We start from the raw sequence: 14,696 nt of genomic DNA on the forward strand, positions 1-14,696 counted from the left end.
TATATATATGTATATATATATATATATATATATATATACACACATACATATATATATATACACATACATATATATGTAGAAGAATTGGGCTGGTTATGTCCACAAATCATTCCAACACCGGGCCTCACTGCACAGGCATTACTAAGGCACTTGTGGCTCAACGGGAGCAAAAGTTTGTTCCATAAACCTATCATTGTAATGGCTTTAGTTCATGTTTTCAGATACTTTTGGCTATGTAGTTTAACGACCACAACAAATGCTTACAGGCATCCTCACACAAACCCATAAGTCATGCATGGATTGGGATGAAGTTCACAAAGAGCTGGAGGTTAAAGTGGACGTGGCACTGCTTTGCTGTGAACAGCATCAGACTGTAGAGCCGAAATTGATCCTCTAATGAAAGCTGCGCTTTCCTCAGGGAGGCTGGCTTCCTTCCTAATGGCTGTTAGACAGCGAGAAATGGACCAGGAAGAGATGGCCTGCAGAGCACTTAGACACTTAGACATCATATACGTCTATAGAAAATAATTTGTGTTTACGCTCGCAGAGAGGGAAGAAATGCACACACATATAGACAGATGGAGAGTGAATATGGAGCATGAGTGGTTGACGGCAAGTTGTGACAGAGACGGAAAAACTTTTACAAATGGCCGAAGCTGTGCCCTCCTAGGGTGGGTAGAAGTTAGTATGGCGGACCGAGAAGTCACAGAGCAGTTAACACACAGATGGTAGGATGCATAGTACCACACAAACACACACTTAAACAGCAAATGCACACACACATGTCTACAACACATCATACTTGTTAGCAAATTAATTCTGTGTGATTAATTGCTCTGAACTCATTTCCTGATGAAACATGGTAATGAAAGCAGCAAGTGGGATCCTTTGCACTCTGTTTGAGTGCATGAGAGATTTAAGGATGCAACCAAGTGTATGATCTTAATCTGTGAGTGTTTGTGTTTTGCTCACAGGGAGGAGAACACTGCTACTATCAGGGGAAGGTCAGAGGCATTCCTCACTCCTTTGTAGCTGTCTCAACCTGTCACGGATTACAGTAAGTACACATATTATGTGACTTTATCTGTGTGTTTCTCAGCCAGCATTGTTGCCTCTGTGTCCAGCCTCTTCGGCCATGCTCCCATTCATCCAATAGGTTGTTGTAATTAGTTTAAGCCAGCCTTTCTCTTTCTCTCCGCATTTCCTATCACACAGGTTATCATTCACACAGACAGGTGCTGTTCAGACGTCTTCTCTTCTTTTTTCTTCCATGCATTGTTTTTTCTTTACAGTTTGTGCTCTAAAGCAGAGAGACGGGTCAGAAATGAGCATGCTCATGTATTACAATGTTTCACAGTTGCTTCCACACATTTATCATTTTCTAAAACCTTAGACATTTAACACACTATACGGTGTTTATCTGCACTCACTGTTTTTTACATTAATTATTTAGATAAAGCTGAATTCATTGCTATCTGTACATAAGTAAGAAAAACAGTGCTAGCTACTTGTCAGTCTCATCTACTGCTCTTTCAATAAGAGGGATCCCTGTATGAATGGCATGTTCCATTATTCTTGTTGGTTGAAATGACTTTTCATATATTGAATAACTGTGACAGTGAAATTTAAGGTTTGAGGTGCAAAGAGTGATCTAGGGTTTATGAAATATATAACACCATTCACTCTATTGTATCTAATCCATTTCAGTTGTTTCTGAAAACAGTATTAATCAGTCCCGATCCATTACGCCTCATCAAAGCTTAATTCTGTCCTATATATCTTTCCTCAACATAACGTCATGCTAAATAACCAAATCAGTGAAGAGAAGGGAATTCATCTAATAAAGGCAAGTGGGTGAAATCAGATTGATATTTGCTGAATAAGCTAAACTAAACCTGGGCATTTAATAACGTTTGCATATTTAATGTGATTGTGGCACCATGTTGGGAAATGTGTTAGCACAGCAAATTAGTAGGGCATGAATGAATCAATCCAAAACTTGATGAATGTTTTGCACGTGCAGTACAGTCTCATATGTAAGACTCAATAGTATAAACATGAAATGCACAACCTGACACAAGCTGACATTTTAAAGAAGACAGAGACACACCCATAGTATACCCTGCATACACTAATTTGTGTGTGTGTGTGTGTGTATGTGTGTGTGTGTGTGTGAGGGAGAGATAGATTGACAGTGAGAGCCTATGAGTTAGGGGAGTGCATAGAGGTGTCAAGGGCTTAGACATTAAAGCAGAGTATTTCCCTCATGCTGAGTCAGTTATTTACTGTACATCCTCTTCTTACTCACATGCACGCACACACACACACACACACACACTCACACACACACACTCACACACACACACACACACACAAACACACACACACATACACACACACACACACACACACACACACACACACACACATACACATACACATACACATACACAGCAATAACCATTAATGCAGGTTTCTGCGTCCCTGAGCAATGTAAAGCATTCTAAATTTGGGACTGAAATACAAAACCTCACACCGATTAAGAAATGATCAGCCTGAACATTTTGTTGCTCCCCTTTGGGTGAGGTCCAACGGAAGTGGAGGGACTTCTCCTCTCTATAACTATTATCAACTTTAGATTCAAATGTTCATGCTCAATGCTGATTGGTGCACAGAAGTATGTGGCATCATTTTTTGTTTTCAACTGAGCCCCCTCACTTTAAACCTGTGTCATTTCACAATGACAAAATATTGAAAAGACATATGGAACAACAGAGGGAAAATACAAAAAAAAAATGTTTCTCTCTCAGTTTGTGTGTGTAATCAGCTATAAAGACAATGTTAGACCTGGACAAAGAGTGTGTTTTGAAGGCCACAGAAGTAGAAAAAAGAAGAGAGACAGATTGTGTATTCCTGCAGTGTTCACTCTGTAGATGAAAAAACAAAGCTTCAGATAATGTTAATTAATAGATAATGTCCATTTTTTCTTCACCCAGCTGCTAAGTGAGAAATTGATCTGGATACATTCTTAAATGATTGCTTGTGTGTGTGTGTGTGTGTGTGTGTGTGTGTGTGTGTGTGTGTGTGTGTGTGTGTGTGTGTGTGTGTGTGTGTGTGTGTGTGTGTGTGTGTGTGTGTGTGTGTGTGTGTGTGTGTGTTACACCTACAGTAAATGTGATGAATGTATTTAGAGTATTAAGTACATGTAAAGTCATTCAAATATACAACAAATGTTAGTGAGGAGTTAAAATGCACCCCTTTGAAAGTAGCTTTTGTCATTGCTTATCTGTGGTCAACCAGTTCAAACTCTTAGTTATTGTTCCAGAGATAACATCCTTAGGTGACCTTTAGGTTATGCTGTGTGGGGAGAATCGCTGAGATGATTGGATGACCTTTTGTTTCACATTACCCTCCACCTCTCGAAGGCTGTTCATAAAGCAGGATAGCAGACGATTCTGTCCAAAACTGCTGCATGTACAGTAGCAGTGCATTACTGTTATTATTCTGATAATACAATAAAAAAACCTGGGCAAGCACTGAAATTACTCTAATCTATCACACTAATGGCTGAGGATTCAGATGCATTATCACATTTAGTGATGAATATAAACAACAGCAACTGGTGTTGATATATGCTCTCCATTTCTCCCCTCCCCGCCTCTCTTTCAGTGGGATGTTTTTTGATGGCAATCACACCTACATGATTGAACCTGGAGGACAGGGCAGCAGCAATGTAAGTACTCTAAAATATAATTTATTTTGTAGGAGCTTGAGATGGCTCTTTCTGGGGCTTTATCAATTTTCTTTTCTTCCATCTCTTCATGTCCAGCTGCCTCTCAGCCCTGTTGAATTTCCTGTGATCAGATATAGTTATATAATTTTTTTTAATACAAAATGTAGTTATCCTTGAACATCTTGGTGGCCTGTAACACATAACAGCAACGCCCACGGCTCGCATCCAACTGAGAACCTGTGTTGCATGTCATACCACCCCTCTCTCTCTCTTTATATATATATATATACATATGTATAATATAGTTATCCATGACTCATCCATGTTTAGACTTGGGTTTCCTGGTATTACTGTATTATTCATACAGGGGTCAATTATAGTCCTGAGAGGATGTTGAGACTAAACCAGAATCAGCTACAAATCCCAAACCAGTCGTTGCCACTTTTTCTAATGAAACATGAGTTCGCCCCTTAGGTCACAGGACCGAGAGATTTGCTGGAATACAAAGCCAGCAGACAGCAGAAAAGACTCCAACCAGTTAGATAATATTACTGGCATTATGGTCAGAAGGAAAGGACACATCTGAGATTGTCTAAAGAAGCCTTAAGCATGAGAGTAAAAGAAAAAGCTGCTGATAATGTGTGCGTGTGCGTGCGTTTGTGTGTTTGTGTCAGAAGCTTCTTAAGATGTATTCCAGTGTGGCATTTTAGTGCCAACGGTGTTGAAAGAGTGGAAAGGAGGGGAAATAAAAATAAATAAACTGATGTAAAGAGCAAGTGTAAGGCTAAGAAAACAAATATTAACTGAGAAAAAAGATCAGAAGGAGACAGGTACACAGAGGGAGGCGCAGCTGAGCCAAAATCAGAAAGTTGTTGTTAAATTAAATGTGATTAGATTGCTTGTCATTGTATCTTGGGAATAGAAACTGTAAACAAGAGAAACCACTTGGTTTGGAAAGGCAGTTGCTATGGCACAGTTATACATTCAAAGAGATCTGAAGAATATTCTGGATTTGGAAGATTTATAAAAGATAACTGAGGAGAGAGAAAGAGTGAGAAAACAACAATCATTCAGCCCACTAGGTTTATTTTACATGTCACAGCTCTCTCTTCCCGCCTATCCACCTCTTTGACTCCCTTCTATTCTGGCCTCTTCTTCATCTCCTCTCTGGCTTAGTCATTCCTCTCCAGTGTTTTCTGGAGGGACTGAATTATTCAAGCAGAGAGAGAGAGAGAGAGAGAGACATCTCAACTCAGAATATTGCTGCAACACTCGTTTTTAGAGATACAGTATCTAGTAGCTTTTTTTGGTAATTCACAAGGCCACAGTGACGTAAAATGCTGATAAAAATTGAAAGAGTTTCTCAACTGGTTTATTTTTTAATATGCATGTCACGCCAAACATTTGTCAAAACACTGATGCATATCAAATATTATAAAAAATACAGCAATTCATCCATATATATTACACATAGAAAGCCAAAAGACAGGTATAATTTCACACATAATATACCTATGTTTAAAAAATTTTTTTTTTATGTTTTAATCTTACTTAAAGGGATACTTACTGATTTATATCCAACTCTGTGTCATGGCAGTGTGTTTTGATGAACAATATTATGGCATCCCTCTGTGGCTTCAGTGCACAGAGCTGAGGTCTGCCGAGAGAAACTGCGGGTCCCGGCAGAATTCTGCTGCTCTGCTCAGCTCAACTCATGCACTGCGGTCACACACCGTTCATCTGCACACACTGCCCACACTGCCATGACACAGAGCTGGATTCGAATCAGCTAAAATATACTGTATCTATCTATACTGTATGTATTTTTGGGGGGGATATTTTTTAATGAATTTTTAATATCATTGAGGTGACACATTGACAGTGGTGGAAAGTAACTACTGTAAGTACATTTAATCAAGTATTTTACTTAAGTATAATGTTAAGGTACCTGTACTTTTTTCCATTTTGTTTATTGTTCACATTTATCTGACAGCTTTAGTTACTTTGCAGTTACAGATTGTACATACAAAACATGAATATGATACCGTATTATGGATTAAACCACCCAGCCAAATATAAATTATATCATAAATTTAGCTTGACTTTAATCAGCTACAGTACTAAAATGCTACTTAGACATTAATACATTATTAATTATAGTCCAATGATAGTATATGACAGTATAACAAAATGGCCCTTTTTTGCCTAGTGAGTACTTCTACTTTTGATATGTTTGTACATTTAGCTGATAACACTGTATACTTTTTGAATGAAATTTAACTTGCAGTTTAGCAATTTTACATTGGGATATTACTACTTTTGCTCAAGTTAATACTTGTTCCACCTTTGCACTTTGGGCGCAGTTGCTCTTCCGGTTCCAGTGTGACTTCAGTTTTATCATTTTGTTGTAAAACATCAGCTCTTAACCGGGCTTAAAGATCTATTCTTCATCTTTTTACGTCAAACGTAATTGCCTGTACCCTAGTTTGTGTTTTTGGAAAATATTTGGCATGTAGCTCTATTGCCAGTGTTGGCTTTGTTATTTAAGGTGGGGGATTCCTGTCTGCGTGACAATTTCGGACATCGCTGTCCCCGAGCCCAGCTACAGCTGTCAGTTTGTCAGCCCTGAGCTCTGGGGGTCTGCTCCCTGCGGGCAATGGTCCACACTGCCCTGTCTCTGCCCGTCTGCATCTCTGCGCTCCTCTCAGTGTATCTCTTTCTCTATTTCACTCTGTCTATGTATCTCTTTGTCTCTTTGACATTCTGCTGGGTCTGCAAGTCTTCCTCTCATTTTTGTCACACAGACGTTTACTGGAAAAACCTAAGTGCTCGTCATGTATCCTGTGTGTACGCACACACACACACACACACACACACACACACAAACACACTCTCTCTCCTTCTTTGTCTTCCTCTTACTTCTCCATCTCAGCGGCCGGCCACAATTTCCCATTCATGGGACTACAGTGAGATGGAAATGTATGGGGGGGGTTGTCATTTCCTTTTAATCATCCTTACACACACACACACACACACACACACACACATACACACACATACACACATACACACACGCACACAGAAAGTGCCGGAGTTGTTTTAAGAGGGTTCTCTCCTTTTTAAAAGGTCATGTTCCTGTAATGACCTAAAAAACAGCCACTTATCACTTACTAGTATTATATGCAGAGGCTTTGTGCCCCCGATGTTATGATCTAGTTGAAAGTGATGGAAAAAAAAAAATATGGCAGGATGGGTGTGTGTGGAGATAAATAGAGTCGGCATGGCTACTGTCGACATATGGTAAATCCATCTGCCCTTCCGCCAAGGCAGAAAAACTTACGCGGGACATCAGCTAAGTGTGTCCTGAACAAGCTGCTCTCTTCACCTTATGCAACTGAACTTGTGTTAAAGTTATCTTGTTTTTTAAATGGGGTTGTGAACAAGTAGACAACAGTTGTAAGCAATACTGAGCGCCACAATTTAAGTTCACAAGCTTAGAATGGGATGTAGCCTATCTGGCGCTACGTGACTGATAAATCTTGCACTTCTTGAGTGTGTAAGTGTCTGCTTGAGCATGTGCGTGCAGACAACTTGTTCTGATGCTGTGTTATGTTGATGGTGCAGTGATCATGAGTTCAGGGTTGCAGCACATTTAAACTGCAAAGATTGAAAAAAAACATGACATGGCAGTATTTTGATAAAACAAAAAAAAATACATACTTAAAAAGTAATTGTGGACCAGGGTGAAAAAGCTTCAAAAAGGTGTAACAAGCAATCACACATTTTCTTTTTATTTGTAAAGTTTAACTTGCAGGTTTTTGTCTAGACAGTGTTGAAACAGTGTAATACAATGATTAGTATGTATGTTATACATACTATATAGAACTTTCTAAACAGCACAAACACAAAATACAGCTGAGGTGGATGGGAATGCATATGTGTTGGACAAAGTAGAATTGTGACCTGATGGTCATTAAATAAATTACAATCCATCCTCTGGACACCATACATTTTTTGTGTGTATGTTCATCTTCATCAAATAGTTGTTTTATATATTCTGGACTAAAAATGACAGTCTGATTCCAGTTTCCAGAGATCTATTTCTCTTTTTTTTAATATCTTTTAATTTGTCAGCATCTATGCCTTTTTATAAAATATTCCCAAACCTGGGAGATAAATGAGGAGGCGAGGGTGGGGGAGTTGGAGGGGGAAGTAAGGGGTGTTTGCATGAGGTGCCAATAGGAGTTTTTCTTTTATACTAGCTCATGCTGGGAATGAAGCTCAGTGTGAGTTGGAACTGATGGGATAAAAAAAAAGGGGTGGGGGGTGGGGTGGGGCTGTCTCCCTGTGGCCTCAAGCCAACTTCATGTTACTAAACCTGGACCAGTTCATTCACACATGCAGGCACAGTGAAAATGAGAAGCATTTTACACCCCCCCCCCCCCCCCCCCCCCCCCCCCCCCCCCCCCCCCCCCCCCCCCCCCGCTTTATATTCATGAGCCAGTAGTCTGTGTCTGGGGTACCATCTCCCATGGCAACCTAGGCTCCACCCCTGTCTTTTTGTAGCAGGACATATGAAAGCCATCTGTGTTTAAACCCTTAATCTCCATCACTACACGCTCCTTGTCAAGTCTATATGCTGTGGTTGTATTTGGGAGGTTCTGGTTGTATATGGGAGTGATGATGTGGGGAACAAAGAAAACTCTGGTCTAGAAAAGGCTTTATTACAACGGTTAATTCAGAAATAACTGCTCTGATTATGTTGTGTGTATGTGCTGGAAATAAAACCAAAACAACTATATCATACACGTTTGTTAATGATTGTTTTAATAATCATCAGCCACTGAACTCTCGGTTGACATGACAGTGTCACATTAAAGGAGCTGGTTCCAATTATGACTGCTGCAGCTTAGTCTTGTTGCTCTTAATTCAGACGGTCACTCCACCAGGACTACATCAAAGATAAGACAAAACACTGGAACAATAAAAACCTCATTTTAAAAGAGTGCTCATTGTTCTTAATTAGCTTTGGTTTCTCTCTGGAGCCTGTGATGTGAAAAGTCAAATATTTACCCACAAAGCAGATCACAGTTTAGGAGTCAAAGCAACTGTCATTTAGTTTAGTTGCTTTTAAAAGTGCTGTTTTCTTTAACATTTAATAAAACCTTGCTTAAAATCTTGCTCCAAAGCCAAACTAAGCCTGTATTGTTGCATTTTGCATTGTCATATATTACAGTGCATGAACAAAATTAGTTGAGCAACACAATATTCACAACCAATTAATCTAATTTAAGCAATTTATCAAATCCACTATCTAGTTTTACCGTTCCCTGTTTTATAACATTGTAAATTTAATATGTTTGGGCTAGTTGGTGGTTCAAAACAAACTCTTTAAAGACTCCAAACTGGACTTTGAAAGGAGTCTTTATACTAAGTATATATTCCTGGTGAAATAAAGTAAAATTAACTTGAATTATAAGGGATATTTTATGTAGGAATTGATCATGAAAGTTATTGTGAGTTGCATGTATGTCTATGTTACAGCTGTCTGCAATTTTCTAGATTTGTGCACTACGTTTGTCATTTGAGATCAGTGTAGCTGTGGGAGGTTGTACAGTAGATGTTTCTTGAGTGCAATAACTACCAGCCACTGCTGGGAAACCTATTACTTAAAACACCTGATGTCAAATATACAGATTCTAAACAGGTCAACAGATTAATTACTTGGCGAGGCTGAACAAACGTAGCTCCTATCATCAACCTACATAGAAATGATATTGCCAGAATTTATGATTTGGAAATTAAGCTGCTGACATTTGTTCAGTGAGACATTATGAAAAAGTAGATTAACACCTTATAACATAAACAACCTTTATCTTTTATTAACTTTTACTGTAAATCACTTAAAGGCACAGTCTGTTAATGTAGAACAAACTAAAAGGGTACCGCACGGTGTAAACATAGCCATGGCATTGCTGGTGCAGACTGGCATATGTAAAACTTTAATATCAAGTCATCATAAATGAATTACAGAAGGAAATATAACATTATATGTCAACACATTTTGGGAAACCAGAACCTCACCAGCCATTGGTTGTCCGTGGCAATTTATTGATTAAACTGTAAATGTGGTGACAATCAGCTGAAACCTTCACCGGAGCAGATATAAGCTAGATCTCTGACCAGTTTGTAATTCAGTCTGAGTAAAATGGTTCAAATTACTTTACATGAATTGTTTCACGAAGAAATTGACTGTGTGTCTATTTTTGTTGCAATTAAGCATAAAACGTAATATGTAGCAATTAGTAAATTCTTTTTGCTATCCAGAAAATAAACAGGCCTCACATACATTGAGATTTGTTTTAATAACAAAAAAGATCAGTGTAGAAAAACATGGGACACAGAATTGTAGAATAACATGATGACCACATAAGACTTTGTACAAATGTGCTCATTACGCAAAACATGCAAAAGGCAGGATTTAAACTGTACGTTAAAATTGTCTTAGTCACTAGTACTACAAGCACTCAGCGTTACACTTCCAGCTAGGTACATTTTAATTATCAGCAAACATGTTCAGAAAAACAGTTTGCTCATTTCTGTTTTTAGCATTTAAGTTTAAATCTATGTGAAATCTACAACTACACATTAAAACTAACACGGCTAACCAATTCCTTAGATTCCTAGTTTATTTTTTTTATTTTGTTATTAACATTTTGGAAAAGTATTCTACAATATTGATTAACTATTGTTAGAAAAATACTCAAGGCTTTAACAAAGTCAGTGAACAAAGGCAATGTAAACTGGCACAGTATTCACATAATTAGTGCATTAAAACTTCAACAGCGTCGCTTTACAGAGCAATGTAACATTAACAATTCATGATACACAACAAACATTAACAGGTGAGTCACTTAATAGTTGTCCATTCAGAACCACAGAATTTAAAGTAATGTTCAGTAGTGATAACGTAAGACTTTTATACTGTAGGCTTCACACAGGCAAAAGTGTCCAACATTTATAAAGTAACTATTTGCTTTTAGCTAGTAAGTTGGTCCACTGGACACTTCAGGTTAGGAACTATTGTTTAGTGGTCCTTCTCTGCTGGTAAAATAGTGAAAAAGACGAGTTGGTTGAGCTGGCTTTCAGTATGTTAGACATTGTTTGCACCAGTGATTTAGTGATAGTCATTTCAAAGAAAATATGATCCTTCATAGTAAACGCAGTGTTCTTTTAACTTTTAATCTTCTGAGTTTAATCTTCAATAATTAGCAATTTACACACCTGGACTGACTGACTGACTAAATCACTCTAGGAGCTGTAAATAGCGCTCATATTATTAACTTTCATCTATCATACTCTATTAGTGTGATCAGTAGTAAACCATGTAGATTTATGAACAGAACCCTTCAATGTGCTGACGTTATCAGCCTCTCTTCTCTTACTGTTCCTGTGTCAGCACGGGAATGTCAATCTCTATGGCAGACATCCGTGAGCGGGAGGAGTAGCGGTGGCCTGCGTAGCTTTGTGAGGGTGCGTAGCTCTGTGAGGGTGCGTAGCTCTGTGAGGGTGCGTAGCTCTGTGAGGGTGCGTAGCTCTGTGAGGGTGCGTAGCTGTAGGCCTGGGTCACTCCCACCTCTGAACCATAACCATCTGGAGCAGAAACCTGAGACATGTACACCTGTGGCGGTGCGGGGGCGACCACACTTTGCACGTAGCCCTGGGAGGTCACATACGGCTGGTTGTCAATCACTGTGGGAGGATAGGTCTGTGGTGGGAAAGGCTGAGGACCATAAACTGGGGAAGGAGGATATCCATTGGCAGTAAGAGGCTGGGTGGACAGAGAAGTTGGCAAGGAGGGCAGAGGCAACCAGAAGGGTGAAGGCAGCTTTTTACACATACAATACCACATGAACATCAGCAGGGCGGCCAGCATCAGTCCTCCAGAACAGCCTATAGATACATAAACAGCAAAGCCGTCTGAGAAAATCTTGTCATATCTGATGTTCATTTCCTTGGTGCGGAACAGAAACCACACTGAGGGTGCGATGGCAATAGCTCCACCCAGGAACAAGAACATCCCAGCCACCAGGTGACAGCCAGCATTGTTGACCAGGAATCTAATAGTCTTAATGTCTGGTTCAGGCTTGTCTGAGCAGCAGCAGGTCTTACACATACCTGCCATGCACAGCAGCAAGGCTAGAGAGCTGAACAGCAGGGCTGTAGGGAGACAGAACTGCAGTAGCCGCAGATCCAGCTGGTCAACTTTAGAGTACCACTGCAAACAAGAGAAGACATGACTTCTTTTAGAACAATTTAGGACAGAAAAGCTAAATCAGAGGAGAGCACATTTCTCAAAGTAATACCTCTGAATCATAGTAGTAACATCCTGAATAGCCATCCTGTTTCACACATTTAGCCCACAGCCCATCATACACGCTGATATTCTTGGCATTACGATTGAAGGTGACCAGTCTCGTTACACGCCACTGTGGGATTAATGCTGCCACAGCAATACCTCCCAAAGACACAAAGGCAAGAATGAAGGCAAAAGCGTTGGTGGCGTGGATGTCCCGGCACGACATGGCGGTGCTGACAGGAACTGAGGCCACGAGGAGAGTTCCTGTCTGAACAGATAAAGAGAGGAAGTCAGAAATAAGTGTCTGGCCAGTCCAACTGAAAGTGATGGGGCCATAATGTGACAACATTAAATATTTTTTTCTGTTCACAGAACTCCTGATTATAGAAAATAGCCATGCTTATACAAGATTTTCCAAACAGCCCCATTACAATTGAAGAAAGCTAACTGTGCCACAGTCTGACCTAGCTATGGGCAACCCCCCCCTGTATTTATATTCACCACAGCATAGTTGACCCAATATCTGCTGTCCCCGAGAAACAATGCTCTCATTTCATTAATAGAAAAAGTGAGTGTGTCTACACTGCAGTGCATTACATACAGTAGATTGTACAGTTAAACAATGAGCAATTGAATTAGATGCTTGAGGTCTCTCTGTGACAGCGTGCACCAGTAACTGTGACCATGGCTGTGCGTGTGGAAACTTTATCAGGAGAATATATGTGCTTTTATACCATCAAGTCAAGATATGTTGATGTACTTAGATTAAAGCCAAACAACTTATTTTACACTTTCAGATGCTACAAAACGCAGCTTTCACGGCTTTAAATCCAAAGAGAAGCGATCCGACCACCCAGGTTCTGGCTTCTCTTCACTGATTAGTTCACTGGAAGTTGATTTAAGATTAATTGATTATGTTTAAAGCCCTTCATGAGCTGACTACTAGCTGTTGTGATAAATTGTTGGTTACGTGGGTAAAGTGATGACGCAGGCAATGTTCCTCAGGCTGTCTATTTCATATTCTGGTTCAAAACTAAATGTGAGCAGGCCTTGCACTGCTGGAGCTTCCTGTATGAGGATCTGAGGCTTGCGGAGTTTGCAACATCTTTATTGATTATCAAAACATATTTTGAAAAAAAGGCTTTTTACTAATGCTTGCACAAAAGTAGTATTTGTCCAGTTGTAATCACCTTATCTGTTCCGTTTGTTTATTTCACCTCTCACTTACGTTTTTTATTGTTGCGTGTTTTATTCCGATTTACCTTTTTGTATTTTTAGTTGCCTGCATCATTGCAATAAAACTTGCTGACAATACACTGACTATTCCAATGACATCACTGTTTTTAAAATCAAATATTATGATTAACGTTACACCATAACCTAGTAATAACAGGTTATTATGAAGCTATTTACGCTACATGCAACTGCTTGCCAGATAACGCCTGTATGTGTAGTTTCACCTGCTAGCTAGCTTAACGTTAGCTAACTTATGTTATGTCAGCTCTTTTAGCTTGTGGACTGAAAGTTAACTGAAAACACCTAACGCTACAACCTGATAAATATCTGCATATATCAACAATTAGGTCACTAAAATGTACCGTCGAAATATCAACTCGCATTAGCGTTAATTAACACATGTGTAAGAATGGGTTGTATTTAACGCTAACGTTAGTGAGCTCGTTACATTAGCGTTGACGTTGGCTAACTAGCTAGCTAGCTGATGGCTAAGATTTTAGCATTAGCTACAACAACCTGTTGCTTCCTGAATTTATCTATGTAAAGCTAAAAAACGGCAACTACTTTAAACATTGACTACAGTACCTTATATCATTTCAGTATGGTCCTCTTAACGTTACACACTCGATCCAAACCACACTGGAGTAACGTTACACCGCCTTTGAATGAAGGAACGTTAGCTACAGTAGATAAACAGGATGTGGCCTCAAAACAGATGGGTGTTTCCCTCATACTGTCTATGGGTCTCTGGTTTCTGCCCTCAGTGTTGTCTCACTGGTGATTAACGCATACGTGCAGAGCATTAAATCACAGTGTTTATAAAATTAAACACAGAGCAAATTAAAAGTAAATCAAATATTAAGGCATGTTGTATGAAAAAAAATCGTATTATTCAAAAATCTATTAAAATAATAGAATATACTGTACATGTATTATTTTGATGATAGGCCTACGGTGCGGTTGACTTTTACATCCCTAAACCTTAAATTGCCAAAACATACAAGTTGGTCTGCTATGTACATTCAGGTACAGTGCCGCAAAGTATTTTGGAACTTGTCAGAGGTTAACTAGTATTCTGTCCAAATCCTTTTTAATGTCCTTTTTTGTAGCAAACATAAGATAGTATGTGTGTCTGTCCAATTATTTGTCTCCCCTGAGTTTGACAGATGTAAATATAGCTTTTTGTGCCAAGTGCAATATTAACAAAACTGGCAGTCCACCCATTCAACATAGGCTATAGGTCATCAATACAGATGAGACTTAATCAAACAAACAGCTTGTAGTCTAATTTTTGTACACTTTAACTTGAACACAGCTGTGTGACTGTAAACTGTCTCACTGATGAACTTGATTGAATTCTGCTTTTTG

The 14,696-nt window shown here is 39.2% G+C and overlaps 2 protein-coding genes across 6 annotated transcripts in view; one reads left to right on the plus strand and one right to left on the minus strand.

Annotated features, from left to right (window-relative positions):
* adam22 (ADAM metallopeptidase domain 22) overlaps positions 1-14,696 on the plus strand; it is a 53,096-nt gene that overhangs the window by 17,142 nt on the left and 21,258 nt on the right. For all 5 annotated transcript variants that reach the window (XM_034875247.1, XM_034875248.1, XM_034875249.1 and 2 more), the window contains exons 5-6: positions 975-1,057; positions 3,670-3,733. In XM_034875247.1, the coding sequence (XP_034731138.1) occupies positions 975-1,057; positions 3,670-3,733 (147 nt within the window). The remainder of the gene's footprint in view (positions 1-974; positions 1,058-3,669; positions 3,734-14,696) is intronic.
* cldn12 (claudin 12) lies at positions 10,763-14,105 on the minus strand. The gene is made up of 3 exons (XM_034875257.1): positions 13,914-14,105; positions 12,100-12,360; positions 10,763-12,011 (listed from the first exon to the last, which is right to left on the minus strand). The coding sequence occupies exons 2-3, from the start codon at positions 12,316-12,318 to the stop codon at positions 11,175-11,177; spliced, it is 1,056 nt and encodes a 351-aa protein (XP_034731148.1). The 5' UTR covers positions 12,319-12,360; positions 13,914-14,105; the 3' UTR covers positions 10,763-11,174.

Source organism: Etheostoma cragini, chromosome 6 (assembly GCF_013103735.1).
Source record: "Etheostoma cragini isolate CJK2018 chromosome 6, CSU_Ecrag_1.0, whole genome shotgun sequence".
Taxonomy (NCBI): domain Eukaryota; kingdom Metazoa; phylum Chordata; class Actinopteri; order Perciformes; family Percidae; genus Etheostoma; species Etheostoma cragini.